Source organism: Gobio gobio (assembly GCF_949357685.1).
Source record: "Gobio gobio genome assembly, chromosome: 20".
Classification (NCBI taxonomy): Eukaryota; Metazoa; Chordata; class Actinopteri; order Cypriniformes; family Gobionidae; genus Gobio; species Gobio gobio.
The window spans coordinates 45439745-45457511 of NC_137113.1; the positions used below are offsets into that span (position 1 = coordinate 45439745).

General features: G+C 36.1%; 1 protein-coding gene across 1 annotated transcript in view; it reads left to right on the forward strand.

Annotated features, from left to right (window-relative positions):
* Positions 1-2073: 2073 nt before the first annotated feature.
* Positions 2074-17767, forward strand: part of ubtd1b (ubiquitin domain containing 1b) — a 36877-nt gene continuing 21183 nt past the window's right edge. The window contains exon 1 of the mRNA XM_079801685.1: positions 2074-2637. Within this exon, the coding sequence (XP_079657811.1) occupies positions 2565-2637 (73 nt within the window). The 5' untranslated portion in view covers positions 2074-2564. The remainder of the gene's footprint in view (positions 2638-17767) is intronic.

Sequence of the window (17767 nt, forward strand, 5' to 3'; positions counted from 1 at the left end):
CACAAACAGTACTAATATATCAACTAATGGTTGCATTTACAGGATAACATCTATGTATGATTTATTTTATTTGATCAGAAATAACATATTTATATGGTAATGTCCAAATGCTATGCCAAAATATATAATGAGGTTTAAGCCATTTTGATTTACATGGAGGATTGGATCCGATTTTAAAGGAATTTCTTATACAATTGTTATTAAAACGTTTATCAAAAAAGGAGAGACCATTTACAAAAAGTTTGGGATTTTGTAAGGTTGTATCATTAATATTTACATTTGCGAATTTGGTTAAGATTATTATGCCATTGGGTTGCACCTAGTTTTATGTTCGCATGTTTGAAATTGTTTCAATGTATATTTTACGATCAGTGTTACAGAAGGTACTATGAGCGTAACATTTTGCTAAAAAGATTAACTATGTAAATCATTTTTTCGTAAAAATAAATTAAAAATAAAGTAAAATATCGTAAGGTTCTAAATTAAAAGTGTTATATAAATATACTTTTTTTTCCCTGTCATGTCCATTTTAAAGTTTATCCAAAATGAGCTGAGAAAAAAATATACGACTACAAAAAATAAAAAAATTCTATATTCTGGGAAAAGTCTGTTTTAAAAGAAGATTAGCAGTTTTTAGTATCTGATAAATTTGATACATTTTCTTATACCACGAGGATACTACCTAACAAACGTCTTCTTCATCTATTTTATATACACAAATGCAAGTTTAAACTTGACCTTAAAGGTGAAACCAAAGTTTTACTTATTTCATAGTGAGTTTAACTCTTATACCAAGCCCTCAAAGTTATGAAAAATAAAAATGCAATCAATATTTTTTTCTATTATAGAAGAATATGATCTACAAACAAAACCCTAGACCCTTTAACGTGTTTTTTTTTGTGTGTTTTTTTACTATGATTTTTTCTGATTTTTCTGGTGTGCATCTGATCTCTATTTTGTAATACAAAAAAAAGTAAATTATTGCCATGCTGTTTGTAGCCTACATTATATTATTTGTTCAATAAAATAAAATAAAAACTTATTCTTCTTCATCATTGATTTTCAACGGGAGCTTGCATCCTTTATGTTGCACTACTGCCATCTTCTGTAGTTAACTAAAGCCTATTCTTATCAAACACACACACAGATGTGAGACTTTTGTAAAGGGCAGTCAGAGCTTTCCTTAAGTGGTGGAGATGCCAAACTCTGGGCTTGTATCGTTCGGATCTATCTTTAAACTAGGGTGACCGTATTTTGATTACCGAAAACCAGGACACTCGGCCCGGCAATGAGACACTCAAACGATACTCGAAGTTTACTCATACCTTATTAATTTCAATGCCCCCTCTGTATTATATTAGGGCAGGAAAGGACTTGAAAACAGAACATGGTCACCCTATTTAAACATCGATACTTTCTGAAACTAATATCGTATGGATCTCAAATAAAATATCCTGTGTTTTGGGATTTATTTTATTTGTATTATTGCGTTAGCATTTAGCAAATTCAACTTCAAACTCACCCGCGCATGCGCAAAGCCACCGCTTTGTTTCGTGTTTGAAATTTCTTCAACGTACATTTTAAGATCAGTGTTAGAGAAGGTAATACATACGAGGGTAAATATTTGCCAAAACGTTTAAAAGATTAACTGTGTAAATATGAGTATATATATATAATAAGTATATATAATATATAAGTATAATATTGAAAATAAAGTAAAATTTCAAGTTTTATATATTTATTTTTTTCTCTGTCATGTTAATTTTAAAGTTAGTCCACAATGAGCGAGACGACAAAAAAATAGACCAATAAAAAAAAGGACAATATTATGTGTGGAAAAGGCAACAACAACAAAAAAAGTTTCTTATTCTGCTCCAAACACGATCAAACATGCTGAAAAGTGAAAGCATCACGGAATCCATTCAAACTGAGAGAGTGGTGCTTGCTAGAGGCAATGATAATATTTTAAACCCTTTTTCAGTTCTTTTTTACTCGCTTATTTGGAATCAAGACATTTTGAGCGGAGTTTGAAGGCTCTATCTAGAGCAGGGGCTCTGGCGGCGTCACGTGGTCAGAGCGCATGCGCGGTGTGAGCCAGTAACGTTAACTACTAGGAAACATCATTCAGTGGGGGGAAAGGTGCGAGAGATAAAGAGCTCAGGCAGGTTTGCGACGCATAAATGTTTTGATATACCATAACGCGAGGACGAAATATTCAATAAAGCTCAACTGCTAGTCTCGTTGATGTTGTTTATTTTCTTTTAGACTGGACTTATGAGTCCAGGCAAAAGCTCGTGCTCTGGCTAGCTGCTGTAAGTTAGCTCTTGGGATAAAGCCAGAAATAACTAAACGCAAGTCTCGTGCCAGATAACCGATAGACCATCGCGAGCTCTGCGCGCGACCCTCAGTCTGGAGTTTTGCTGAGTTTCTCGCTGTTTAATGTACTCTCTGTTGATAGCCACATCACCCATAGGACTGTAGATACTTTGAGCTGTTTACGTTTGATAAAGCAGAAGTGTATATTGCTGCTGTCTTGAGATGTGGCCTGCGTTTGTTTGACAATCATGGGAGGATGCGTGGGGAGAGAGCGCGCGGAGTCACGCGGACACGGCTCGAGGACGCAGAGGAAACGTGGAGGTGAGACACTGTTGCTTTTAGACCTTTGCATGTTTGTTTCCGTGTTTGGCATTCTTGAAAGCATGCAAATGTCAGGTGTATTGACTTAGCTTAGTGTGGGAGCCATCAGCAAAAAGTACCATGTTGTTATTATTGTCATGTAAATAAATACATACCACACAATGGTACTTTGGATGTATGTGCCATTATATGCATGCCATCACGTTTCTTAGTTGTTGAAGTTACATGTCAACAATAATTTTTATTGGCAGGAATGCACGGTATATCGGCCACCATATCGGTATCGGCTGATATATGTAAATTTTTAATGTTTAAAGCTACACTGTGTGATATTTTCCCCCATCTAGTGGTGAAAAGGTATATGACCATCCAGTGAATATTAGTTTCTGTTCCTCTCAATTCCGATTTCGTTTTAACTCCTACGGTGGCCGATTTAGTCCAAGATTAACATGGCTTCCAGTTCGACCTCGTCCACATTCGACACGGTGCCATCGAGTGTTAAAACGCGAAAGGCGAAGCTTGAATTTACGGGTATGTCCCTCTTTGGCTAATGTACTTTCGAGATGGAGGGGCAACATGGCGACCCGCATTCGGACCCCTTACCCGTATGTATTTTCAATGGCATATTATAAACTTACGAGAATACTTTATTACTTGAAAGAAGTAAATATACATTAATGAGCACATATTTTTGAAAGAACTAAGTGTTTTAAGCTAAGAATAGACTAAAAAAGTTACACAGTGAAGCTTTAAGAAAATTTGTCCGACGATGAATGGATTATTTCCTTTGGCTGAGACACTTCAGATGCACATGTTTTTGAATTGCTTGAAATATGAATCACTTCAAAAAGGAAAATACAGTTTAAGGTACAATATGTAAGATTTTTCGATTAAAATATCCACTAGAGCAATGTTATATATTTTGCTGACTTGTGTACTTGCATTATCATAAATGTTGCTAAGAATGTTTAAACTCAGAGGAATAAACAATTTTAACCGGGACACGAACCGTGTCCGTGCGTCGCCTATCAATGACATCATACATGCGTTACCGCATTTTGCCAAAGGCGCTTTAAAGGTGCACTATATACAAATTACACAATGTTTTACTGCCTAATCTCTCACTGCAGTCAGTGTGAACAAGTGTTTCATAGTCGCACCCGAGCGAACGCACAGAGTAGCATTATAACATCACTTTAACACACTCAAATGTGTGACAAATGTTCACATTCCCCCACATATGCATGACACCGTCTCCTAACTACACACAACGCAATAAAAGGCATATTTTCCATGTTAATTAGAGCTTTTGTCCCAACCAACAACAACACAAAACATGGCAATGGTAATCTCAGGTAATGTTTATGTGCTTTATTTAATTTTAAACGTGTGTAATGTGACTTTGAATATCATTTAGCGCTCCCAGCTTTGTTAGACGTGCTAAAAGCAACAAAGGATAGTTTGAAATTAAACAAATTGAAACAAGAATGTTCGAACTGTGAACAAACAAGTATATTCTATGACAGATTGTTTTAGTAACTCTGTATGTATTTTAGTAATGTTTAGATGGTGTGATATTTGTGAATTTGATTATGTACTTAATTATCCATTTCCTTGCGAGTGCTGTCAAGATTAATCTCTGGTGCCGCGAGAGCCGGCCCACACGCTGTTCTGATTGGCTGTGGGTTTTGATTGATTTGTTGCATCTCGCATAGGGCTGCCACTAACGACGACTTTTTATATTGTCCTCACTCCTGCTGTCACACATCGATGCAAATTAAAGGGTTCGTTCACCCAAAAATGAAAATTCTGTCATTAATTACTTTCCCTCATGTCGTTCGACACCCGTAAGACCTCCGTTCATCTTCAGAACACAAATGAAGATATTTTAGTTGAAATCTGATGGCTCTGAAAGGCCTCCATTGGCTCAATGCACTTTACACTCTCAAGACCCTTAAAAGGTACTAAAGACGTCGTTACAAAGTCCATCTCACTACAGTGGTTCTACAATAACTTTATGAATTGGCGAGAATAGTTTTTGTGCGCAAAAAAACCCTAAATAACGACTTATATAGTGATGACGATTTCAAAACACTGCATCATGAAGCTTCAAAGCGTTATGAATCAGTGAGTCGATTCAGCAGTTTGACACGCGATCCGAATCATGAATCGACTCACTGATTCATAACGCTTCGAAGCTTCATGAGGCCTTGTTTTGAAATCGTCATCACTATATAAGTCGTTATTTAGGGATTTCTTTGCGCACAAAAACTATTCTCGTCACTCCATAAAGTTATTGTAGAACCACTGTAGTGAGATGGACTTTGCAACGACGTCTTTAGTACCTTTTAAGGGTCTTGAGAGTGAACCGTGCATTGTGCCAATGGAGGCCTTTCAGAGCCATCAGATTTCAACTAAAATATCTTCATTTGTGTTCTGAAGATGAACGGAGGTCTTACGGGTGTCGAACGACATGAGGGTAAGTAATTAATGACAGAATTTTCATTTTTGGGTGAACTAACCCCGTTAAGAAATACTGCTTTTATTAGAGTGCTGTCATTTTTAAAGTACCGGTACTAATACAATTTCATATCAAACCCAACTTACCCAGTCGACTAAAAATATTGAGGTCAACTAATTATCAGCGTCGACGCAGTCGATTGTATTGACCAATCACCACAGGCGTAATCTCGCAGTTGTCGCATCTGGTGTGGACAGACATGTTGCTTGTCGCTGGAATCTTATCGCGTCGCGTGTAGTTAGGAAACAGTGTGAGCGGAAGAAGCGGAAGAAGCGGAAGCGCTCGTCTGACAGAATAAAAGCTCTGTGAATTTAAGGCGTCATCTTTGTTTTTAATAAGCAATGAAAACTTACCTATTGTGCCTTTAAGTGCAACGTGCAGCTTAAAGGGATAGTTCACCCAAAAATTTAAATTAGCCCATAATTTACTCACCTTCAAGTCAGCCTTGGTGTATATGACATTCTTCTTTCAGACGAATAAAATAGTTGCGCTTTTTGAAGTCCATAAAAAGTGCATCTGCCCATCATATAACTGCTCCACGCGGCTCTGGGGGGTTAATAAAGGCCTTCTGAAGCGAATCGACGCGTTTGTGTAAGAAAAATATCCATATTTAAAACTTTATTAAGTAAAATTTCGACCGACCGCCTTCCCTGTTCAATTTACGGAAAAATTGTTGAAAGTGCCTCTGCCGATCGAAAGACTAAGGTAGGCTCGTCATGACGTCACGTACACATCTTGAGTTTCACTTTCAACATTCAACACTTTTCCATGGAAGGCAGTCGGTCGAAAGTTTACTTGATAAAGTTATAAATATGAATATTTTCTTACACAAACGCGCCGATTCGCTTCAGAAGGCCTTTATTAACCCCCCAGAGCTGCGTGGAGCAGTTATTTGATGGGCGGATGTACTTTTTATGGACTTCAAAAAGCGCAACTATGAATCAAATTCTAATGCTTGGATTAGCCTGGACTTTTGTAATATAACTACGATTTGATTCGTCTGAAAGAAGAATGTCATATACACCTCGGATGACTTGAGGGTGAGTAAATTATGGGCTAATTTTCATTTTTGGGTGAACTATCCCTTTAAGTCTGTCATATCAACTACCTACAATTATAATGAGAACATTATAACTGTGTGCTTGAGACATGGATTTTAATGGTGTAGATTTATCGGTTATCGGCTTTCAAATATAAAGTATTATCCAGTATCGGCCAAAATGTTGATATTGTGCATCCCTATTGCTTCACCAGATGACTGGCGTTTAGCACTGCTTTCTTCATGCCAGTTTCAGTTTGAGTTGTGCTCATTCTGAAACTCCTCGATGTGTCAATGTGGGCCCTTGGAAACATTCACAGTTTTGATCATTATCTGTCTCCTCTGTCGAGTCTTTTTTTCCACCTGTGAGCATGTTGGAGCCGGCAGTCGTTCAGGCTGAAGAGTCTCGTCTCAGGGCATGTCCCTGCATGTTTGTCTCTGTTGTTTTTGCATTTGCATTAAGCTGTAGTAAAACATATTTGGGATGGAAAGATTTTCTTTCTGTTTACTTTGTGGTCCAGTGATGATAACATCGGTGACATGCGTTTGACTTCTATCAGGGAAAGTCTTGAAGCCAAAGATGATCTGTGTGTTTTCTAGGATTATCTGTTCTTCAGCAGTTTGTGTGTGTGTGTGTTGCTTTGAACAGGAGATAAGATTTTCTTTTACACATGGGCGTTATATTACGTGATTATCGCTGCCTAAAATAGGAAGACAATGCATTTCTCCAGTCAAGACCGTCTTTGCTCCAGAGTAAAGTTTGGGAGGTTAACAGCAATTCATTCTCAAGCCTAATATGTGTTGTGTAGCTTAAATTAGACATCAGCCTTAAATATTTAGGTGGTAATTTAACACACTAAATAACTAAAACAGCAATATAATATTATTAGAGTTACACTGTAAAAAATTATATGATCATTAAGTTATGACAAAATATGTTTTTACATTGCTTTAACTCATCAAAATGCACTTTTCAATTATTTTAATTTATACAGGATTCTGCTCATTTAAGTCATTTTAATGTCATTTTAAGTTGAAATGACTTATACATCCAAGGTGATTGTACTTAATTTAAGGCAGCAATTTTTTTTAGTTTTTTTTTTACAGTGTAGAAAAGTTAAAAACTAAAAAAAAAAAGAGTATTACTTAGTTTTTAACGTCTCAAAATTAGCTTAATAAATGTATGAATTCTGCTAAACACATATAACTGATTTGTGAGTGTTTTTGACACTAAATATTAGGGGTGTAAAGGTACACAAAACTGACGGTCGCTTTTGAAGTCACGGTTCGGTACAGCACTTTTACAAAATTGCTTTTTATTTATTTTTATTCAACAGTGGTTTACTGAAAAAATTGTCCATAAATTAATTAAATTATAACTAAAAGTTTCTTAAAGATAATGCTGTAAACTATATAAGGAGCCCTTACTTACACATTGCTATTAAAGATTAACAACAGAGCCCAAACTATTAGCCTAAATTCAGTTGCTATTTATTTTTAGATATAACAATCAACACTCATAAGCTTCACATAAGGCAGTTTTTGTATTAACTTCTAAATCAAATTATATTTTCTCCAATTCGTTGTTGAAATATCATTTATACACAGTGTCTGTCATTTTCATGACAGATTTATTTAAACATACATTAAATAAACAAGACATCACTAACAGGTTAAGTATATAGGCTAATATATTGCATAACATTTTCTAGTGACTGATCACATCTACATTTTTTAGTTGGCCAAATTGAATTTCTGTGAATTAAATTGCATCAATTCACAGAAATTCAATTTGGCAAACTGAAAAATGTAGCTGTGGACACTGAATGACTTCTGAGGTGAATGTGATGCTACGTGACATGCAAACTGTTTTATTGACGTCTTTCCGCGGCTGAAACACAGATTGAGTGATTAAACAACATATACATTTCAGTAAGTTGTAATGTATCCTCAACATACCTTAAGAGATATTAATTTATGTTTATTCTTTAGGAAGAGATGATCACGTTCACACGCACGCCGCTTGAAGTTTGATTGACGCGTCTATACAGTCACGTCACGTTAAAGAGCGTCAAACCGGCATTTATCGTTTGAATTTCGTGATAAAATGGACTGAATACTTAATATGTTCGTGTGAGAACTCAGATTGAAGTGTGTTTTGCTCTTAAAACAAGTCGACTGTTAACTGTTAAAGATTGCATTCACACACATGCACCGGAACGAAAGCCCTGTACCGAAGCGGTTCGATATGAATATGTGTACCGTTACACCCCTACTAAATAATAATGTTATTTGTTTGGGAATCTGACTATATTATTACTGATTCAATTAAATTATTGAAGTTTGCTTAATATGACAATAATATTCTTAAGAGCAACGTAAGAGTAAGCGTTCGTAAGAGTTATTATTTATAAAGTTTTGAACTTTTCAAACTTGCGCAATATGAGAGTAATAATGAGCATATATGAATAATTTGTGAGTGTTATTTTACTCAAAAGAATCAGTTCATGAGTTATTTGTGAATCTTGACTATTCAATTATTATTATTAACAGAGCAAAGTTTTGAGAAGTTCAAAACTTTTGAAGAATTATTACTTATTTTAAAACATTTGTACTTCTCAAACTTTGCTTAATAACAATGACATTTATAATGCATGTTAGGGCTGTAACGATTTGAACAATGACAACGATTATTTAGCTTTTTCTTTTTTGCCCTCAAAAGTTTTTTGATTAAGTTCCTGATAAGGTTTTTACTGTAAATATTTTGTACTATTAAAGGTGGAATTTATTTTTTCTAATGAATGTGCATTTCTTTTAAAATCGCGTTGCGCATTATAACCACTTACACGTGTTTCTATTGAGTTTATGAATGCGATGTCGTCTCATAATCAGAGGCGTTCAGATTAGCGGAGTTATGTTCAGTGCGCGCGCCGCTCTCACTCGCTGAAATCTACTCAATGCAGAGATAAACATGGGATGTACGCAGGTGAATTCTCTCACAGTGATTGACTGTTTTTGTTCTATTTCAGCAGCGAAAATGGTTTCAAACAAACACAGCAGAGCTACAGCGCATCTGATATGACTGGCATAAAGCTGGCGAATTTAGGGACCGTCTCTAAAGTTACATACAACATTGGTAACGTTATACATGTTTCAAACTTCAATAGCATTTGAAGAGAATGACAGTCATAAAACTGACTGTAAAGTGTTCATCTAGGTGTCAGGTATGATACACACCTTTTGATATTTAATAAAATAAACTTTCAAATCATATGGAAATATGGATATGCATTATTTCACTAGTATACTGTTTGGGCTCTTACACAAAATATGCTAGATTAAAATGCATCATTGCTGAACACTGATGAGAATATTGCTTGAATATATTTACAGAGATAATATTAGAGATTATATTTACAACAAATTATTATTATTTATGCGTTATGCGTTGCTATTGACGACGGCCATTATAAGGAAGGAAATCCCACAGAATAGAAACTAGCTTAAAAAAGTGCATAGAGCTGCTTGATTTATTTGTTGTTTGTTGAATTTCAAATATAAAACTTGTTGAAATGTTTTAAGTGTGTGCATCTGTTCTTTTTGAACACTTTCATCTCAATTGAACAAAACCGTGATAATATTGATAACCGTGATAATTTGGGTCACTATAATCGTGATGTTAAATTTCCATACCGTTTCATCCCTAGTCTTAAGTGAACGTAAACAGTTGGGGGAATATCAGATGTGTATCAGTGTGTAGGATTTGTGCATTCTGCCTTAAAGTGACGGCAGCTTTGTAACTTTTATACAAGTATTTAAATTATTCAAGGTGGTCGTATGGAGCATCACTGACTGGCTTAAACCACCATGGCATAGAGTGCATTTATACAACAATGCCACAATAATAAAATAACGCATTGACATAAAAAAGGAAAGTTACTTCTGATACTTAAGTACTTTTAAAAGCAAGTACTTCTGTACTTTTACTTAAGTAAAAATAGTTTTTAACAACTTTCCCTTGTAACAGAGTAATATTTGACTAGTAGTACTTTTACTTTCACTCGAGTAATGGAGTTGTGTACTTTGTCCACCTCTGGCGATTTACTACTAATGAAGGAACCGGCTTTACTGACGAGATGCGCCTAACAATATCATGCGATATATCGCCCAGCCGTACCGATAGATTAATCGATATAAAAATAGTCGTTAGTGGCAGCCCTAGTTGTGATCCACAGCAAGAACAAATTCATTTTTTTTTGGTCTGTTTTTTATTGTCTGTCTTGTATTATGTGACACCCAGTCTTTCTCTCTCATCGCATTGTTCAAACGTCATAAAAATTGTTATTCCAGCACTAATACAACAATGTAATCAGTTCTGAGGAAGAGCCACATCATTTTATAATGCAGCGGGAGGAAAAGGGAACATCTCGTGTTCCTGCTGTAACGGCGGGAGGGGAAGAGAATCTGTCGCTGCTTGCATTGGCTGTGTGGATGAAACGAGAGAGTTACAGGAGAAGAAGGCAACTTGTGCTGATCCTTAGATCTCTTGGCCTCAAAAGACAGAGCGCATTTACATGTCATTTGACTAGCACTTACATTAGGTGCTGAACTTTGACAGCCGCATTATGCATTACACGCCCACGCTGTCTCCTGTTGTTGTGGCATAAGTCATAATCATAAAGTGGAATAAGCTCTTTGACTGGTATATATAAACAGCACCCTGCCGACTCTGTGTTTCTCGTGTGACTTGACCCTCGAGCTGAGAAAAAGACTCAAGATGTTTGAGTCGTTGACTAGATCACAAGTGTGTGAAGTGTGAACCTATGAGACAAGCGCCTTCCGTCTGATCACACATATTAGACAAATTATGGTACGTTTTTTTCAAAATGTGCTGATTAATCTGTGACAGAGCAACGGCCAGTGAAATTGTGAAAAATTAGAGCCAGCCGTCCATCTTTAGTCTTGTAGTGTGCACTTGGCGTTAGTGTCCCTGTGGAGTTCGTCACTTTGTCAGTGCTTTCTTTTATTTGACCAAACATTGGATTGTAAACGGCCATTTTGTCACTTTAAAAGCCCGGTTTAAACATTTAAAGGAACACTCCACTTTTTTTGAAAATAGGCTCATTTTACAAGTCCCCTAGAGTCAATATCCCCAATATTTTTCCTATTTAAAACTTGACTCTTCTACAGTTACATCGTGTGCTAAGACCAACTGAAAATGAAAAGTTGCGATTTTCTACACCTATATGGCTAGGAACTACTTTCTCATTCCTGCGTAATAGTCGCGGATCTTCGCGGCCGTACCATGGCTGCAGTAGCGCAATGATTCATTGGTATTCTGTGAAACATGGTGGTAGTTACACCTTCGACTTACTATCACAGCCCTTTACAACACACAGAACCATGGCTAATCACACAGGAAACTTTCTCTGCTACTACGCAAACTTAGTGCTGGTCACATTGAAAGTTACCTAGCTGGGGCTACTTTCAGGCGCTGTGTAATATCATTGCGCCGCTGCAGCCATGGTACGGCGGCAAAGATCTGCGACTATTACACAGGAATGAGAAAGTAGTTCCTAGCCATATAGGTGTAGAAAATCGCAACTTTTCATTTTCAGTTGGTCTTAGCACACGATGTAACGGTAGAAGAGTCAAGTTTTAAATAGGAAAAATATTGAAAGTGTCTTTGGTCATTTTTTGAATGAGATGCTAATGGACTGATCAGAATCAATGATGTATGCTAAGCTATGCTAAAAGTGCTACCGCCAGATACAAAGATCGGCTGAATGGATTCAAAAACGGTAAAACTCAACTATTTAACTCTAGGGGACTTGTAAAATGAGCCTATTTTCAAAAAAAGTGGAGTGTTCCTTTAAGGCCAACTGTATCATATTTGATAAATTTGTAAAGTTTTTCTGTTGTTGTTGTTGAATTTTTTATAGGGCTGTGCGATATTGAAGAAAAATGCGATATGCGATATCCTTGTTAAATAACGCGATATGATATAGTGTGTAAAATCTATTTCTTTCCCCAACTGATATCTTTCACTTAAAGCATAACCGACTGTGTTTACATGAATACTCATCAGGACATATGCCATTTTGACACAACTGTGTGTGTATTTGACAGTTCGATTGTGTAACACGACATGAAAAAAGAACGGCTTGTGCGCACGTTTCGGTGTGTGTGTCAGACAGCGCGAGACTGCAAGGAGTTGTTTTCCGCAAGTTATTGCGTTTAATAACTCTTTTTAACGTCAAGCAAGTCACATAAGTAACAGTCGTGTGCTCAGTCTATTCTCTGATATATGCATCAACCTAAAATGTACACTTTTCACAATGTTGAAGTAGCCTATTAAAATCATTCAGATATTGCGTGCAGTTGCGATATGGATATTGCGATATGTACATTTGCGATATTTCGATATATTGTGCAGCCCTAATTTTTTACTTGATAAAGGCTTTGGCAACACACAAAAAAATGGACATGATTCGAAAAGGTTAAATGGTCCTGAAAATAATAGTCACACTTATGTTCCTCGCGGTCAAGAATGACCACATTGGAAATTAAAGGGTTCCTATAATGTCCCTTTTTATAAGATGTAAAATAAGTCTATGGTGTCCCCAGAGTGTGTATGTGAAGTTTTCGCTCAAAATACCCCACAGATAATTTTTTATAGCATGTTAAATTGTCACTTTTTGATGGTGAGCAAAAACACGCTGTTTTTGTGTGTGTCTCTTTAAATGCAAATGAGCTGCTGCTCCCCACCCCTTTCAGGAAGAGGGCGGAGCTTCAAGAGCTTGTGTTAGCAGCTCCGATTACCTCAAGCAGACACACACACTGAAAATGTCAAAAACTGTTCAGCCTTTTATGTTCAAACCGGAGTTGGACAATGATGGAGAGACTCAAGAAGAAGAGACAACATGTAGAACGAGACGGGATAGTTGATGAATTTATGGGTTAACTATCTTCAGTCATTGATTAGCATATTCTGTCATGATAATCTATAAAGCGCTGGTGTGGGAACTGTTGTGAGATGAGCCAGAGAATATCTGCTGATGAAGAGAGAACAGGGATAGTTTAGTTTAATTACGGTTATAACTCATGATGTCATCTTGCTTTATGACATGCTATTGCATTTGTGTTCGTACTGTATCAATAAATGTGAAAGACGGACGACAGCTTGAGCGACTCCCAAATGTGCTCGACTGCAACAACTCTTCCTCTTCTCAACATGTTCCCGAAGGCGGTTTATGTAAATGTTGGGGTCAGGGATGTCACTAACCCGTGAAGAAGCTTGTTGTAGTCCCTACCAGCCGTTTATTGTAGTCCTTAAAAAGAGATTTCTGTAAAAGAAAATATCTACCATTGATTTGCCATATATCAATCAATTTGCCAAATACTGTACCTGATATATATACAAAATAATCAATATCTTGTGAATCGGAATCAAATTGTGAAATTTGTGTCAATAGCCAGCTGAAATATGTTGTGCCTTTTGAGCTTCATATTCTCACTATATCATACTATATGAGCCATTTAAACATAAAATACAAATGCAAACAATTTTTTTTGACGGTTTTACAAACTATACAATTTCAAAATTATAATTTCATGTCATATCTCTTTAATTCTGGGTGGAACAACGCTGTAAATCACACAATGTGTCCTGGTGATTTCTAATTACACCTAAGCTGGACGTGCTATAAATAATGTGTTTGTAATGGATGATGTCCTTTGGATACTTGGCCCTGGTCAGAGCAGCATCTACAGGATGGGAAAGCACAGAATCACACATGGTCCACCCACAAACTATCTCACCATCAGCCTGAACTTCCTGATTTCTATAGCAGGTTTATTATTAGAGGTGTTTGCTAAGGCAAGCATATTGCTTAATCGAATGGAGTAACAGGAAGCTTCTCCTAACAGTGACTTCCTGTAAAAGAGCAGTTACGGCTGCCTGTACCTGTCTGCCAAATTACTTGCTTGACTTTGGGTTCGCATTTTTATGGTATCTGTAGCCTTACAAATATAGTTGTCCAGTCCTGGTTGCTTTCTGGAGACCTTGTTTATTAGATTAGGCCGATATATCTGCTAATATTTGGCTTTTTTTATATTTTCGGCTTCAGCTGAGCTGATGGTTTTCTGTTTGTTTGAAGGAGTCAGAATCCCGTCTGTTGTTGTGGTTTATTGTTTTCAGAACACTTCTCATTAATTCGGACCTCATCAAATATTTAAAGTAACACTAAATTTGTAAGGATTAGTGTTAGACCGATATTTGCTATTTTTACGTGTATCGGCATCAGCCGATATAAGGCTGATGCGTTCGCAGATATTTTTTTCCCTGCATTATTTACAGACAGGCATCCACAGGGCAGCTCTCACCGTCTTCAATCTCTCTTGCTCTCCCTCGCGCATATGAATCAAAATCAATTGCGAATTGACACGATGGTAAAAGGTGGAAAGACTGAAGTTTCACGTGGAGCATTGGGAGATTTTTTCCTGAATTACCGCTGGTGTTGCTCTACAAGAGATTAAGTTGAGTGCACCTACACTCTAAAAAATGCTGAGTTAAAAATAACCCAAGATGGGTTGAATATGGACTAACCCATCAATTGGGTTGTTGTAAGCAAACATTTAACCCAACCACTGGGTCAAAACAACCCAATTGCTGGGTTAGTCCATATTCAACCCAACTTGGGTTATTTTTTACCTAGCATTTTTTAGAGTGTAACCATTAAGTGACTTGGTTGTAAATAGTTTTAATATAGTACAGTCAGTGTGCACTTTATTATGCTGCTTGCTTGTTGATACTGTGTGCAATAGTGTAATTATTTTATTTATGCTTAAATATTTATTTTCAGAATTTAATTTCACCACTGAACTCTTTTTTTTTTTTCTTGTTCTACCTCACCTGTTTTTACTATTTGTTAAATATAGTTTTTTTTTGTTCAATAAATGTTCCTTTTTTAAATTGTAAATTTTAAATTATCCTGATCATTGTGTCATTTTTATGATGTAAATTGAGGGAGCAAAAGCAATATCGGCTCCAAATATCGGCTCAAGAAAATCGGCAGCCCGTATCGGTCATCGGCTAAGGCTGATGAAAAAAAAATCCATATCGGTCGATCCCTAGTAAGGATGCACCGATATGGCCGATACAATAACAGATAAAGCTTGGTTTGTACACGTCCGCACGAGGACGCAAAAATGCCGTCATTGTGGAGAGGGCGGCCTCGGTAGTGCATGCGAAACCATTTCGCTTGACGGTGTGCATGGCACTTTTTGTAACTTTCTGTGCGGCTCCGCATCCGAAGATGCACGACTTCAAGGCGGATCCAGCGGAGCATGACGTCTCCTCACATCGTTATTTCTTTTTTTTACAAGCGAATTGGTCAATTCCGTTACCGTTAACGTTTCTTTTTTCTTTTAAGCTAATTTATTTATTGTTTATTTGAACATTGAACATATTATGTGTTTGTTTGAAGCACAAACCAGTTTCCGATTTTGGTCGACCAGTGCATATCTAGAAAAAAGGTTGCACCACATAAATTATTTGCACTCGCACAAATGCTGAGGTCGCAAAGATTCAATTCAGGAGCATATGCGACCAAAATGTTGCAATTTTGAGCCTTGTCTTTACATTTGAAGTCCGATAACCAATATATTGGCCGATAAATCTAAATTCTAATTTTAATATTGTTTTTGAGAGCTGATTAGAAAAACCAAAGTCTCACCATTTAAAAGCCATGTCCCAAGCAATCGTTCAAACCAGTGTAAGTTTTTACATTCATTTTACACTATGGACAATTTTTTTTTTATAAAATTGGGTAACACTTTATTTTACAGTGTCCTTGTTACATATGTTACATGTAAATTATGCATAACCACACGCAAATAACCCTCAACCAAACCCTAATTCTAACCCTACAGTAAGCATATAGTTAATTAATATTACTCAGTACTTAAATATATAATCACACTGTAACAATGACACCTTAATATAAAGTCGAAATAAATATTGCCATACAAATTAATAAAACAATGCTGAAAAAAGTGATTGGACAACATTACTTGCATATAAAGAATCAAAATGCATATGCCATGGATTAATAAAATGGAATAGCTTGCGCACAAACTAATGAATTGTCGTTGCGTCTGGATCTCCCATTTCAGGTGCGATGCTCCTCTGGTTAAAATGCGCCTGGTTTGCATTAAATAATCTCCTGTTACATCCCCTGAGATCAAATGACTAAAACAATATCTGTAGACAAGAGTTGATATTGTGGAGATTTGTTTAAGCCCTAATATCTGTTCTGAAACATCAGGCCTTATCACAGTGTGTCGGGCTCAACATATCATTGTTGATTGAAAACGAGCTGTATTTGAGCAGATAGCGTCAGGGTCATGGAGGGGGTGTTTCGAGTGTGGCTGTTGCCCTCAGGGCTGTTGTGAGATGTGATCTGGATAGATGAAGGCTGAAGTGATCAGTCATTGGGGAGGGGAGTGTTCGCACACAAACAGTCATAAATGCACAACCTTTGCTCTGTCGTGTATGTGAGTGAGTATAATTCACTTCTGCTTTATTTTGAGACGCTGGACTCCACAATCGTGTTTATATTGATTCCATTTAATGGATGATTTATGTATCACTTAATCTTGTGTGTGTGTGTGTGTGTGTGTGTGTGTGTGTGTGTGTGTGTGTGTGTGTGTGTGACAATATATCACAATATATGGCAATAGTGTCAGTACTACATTAAAATACTCTATAAAATGTTTAATAATGCACTGGGGGAATATTTGTGGGTCCTGATAATGCCAAATGTCTTATGTCACCAGTAAAACATGGCCTACATTATTTTAACTGTATCTCGTCAGTGACAGTGCAAGCACATTCGTCTAAAATAATTCTGTATTTTCAGCTTCGTGAATATTTTTATTCTGGTGTCACCATTTTCCCTACCAGCACCAAGTCCAAGACTATTCATTTACACCCCCAATGTAATGCCAAATTTAGCATTTTGTACAACAGTAAAACATTTATTTTTAATCATTTACAATGTGTCTCGTGACATTAGGGTATAGTTACACCCCTAATTATGTGTGTGTGTGTGTATATATATATATATATATATATATTTTTTTATATATATATATATATTTTTTTATATATATATATATATTTTTTTATATATATATATATATATATATATATATATATCAAATATTAAAAATATATATCAAATATTAAAAATATACTGTCTTTATGTTGTTTCAACATTAATTTGGGGATTAAATGTGAAATTACAATATACAAACATATTAAAATCTTCAATTTTAGGTGCAATTAATTGCGATTACAGAAAAATGTCGGATATTTTTTTTTTAATCGATTGACAGCTCCTATCTATCTATCTATCTATCTATCTATCTATCTATCTATCTATCTATCTCTATCTCTCTATCGTTCTATCTATCTATCTATCTATCTATCTATCTATCTATCTATCTATCTATCTATCTATCTATCTATCTATCTATCTATCTATCTATCTATCTATCTATCTCTC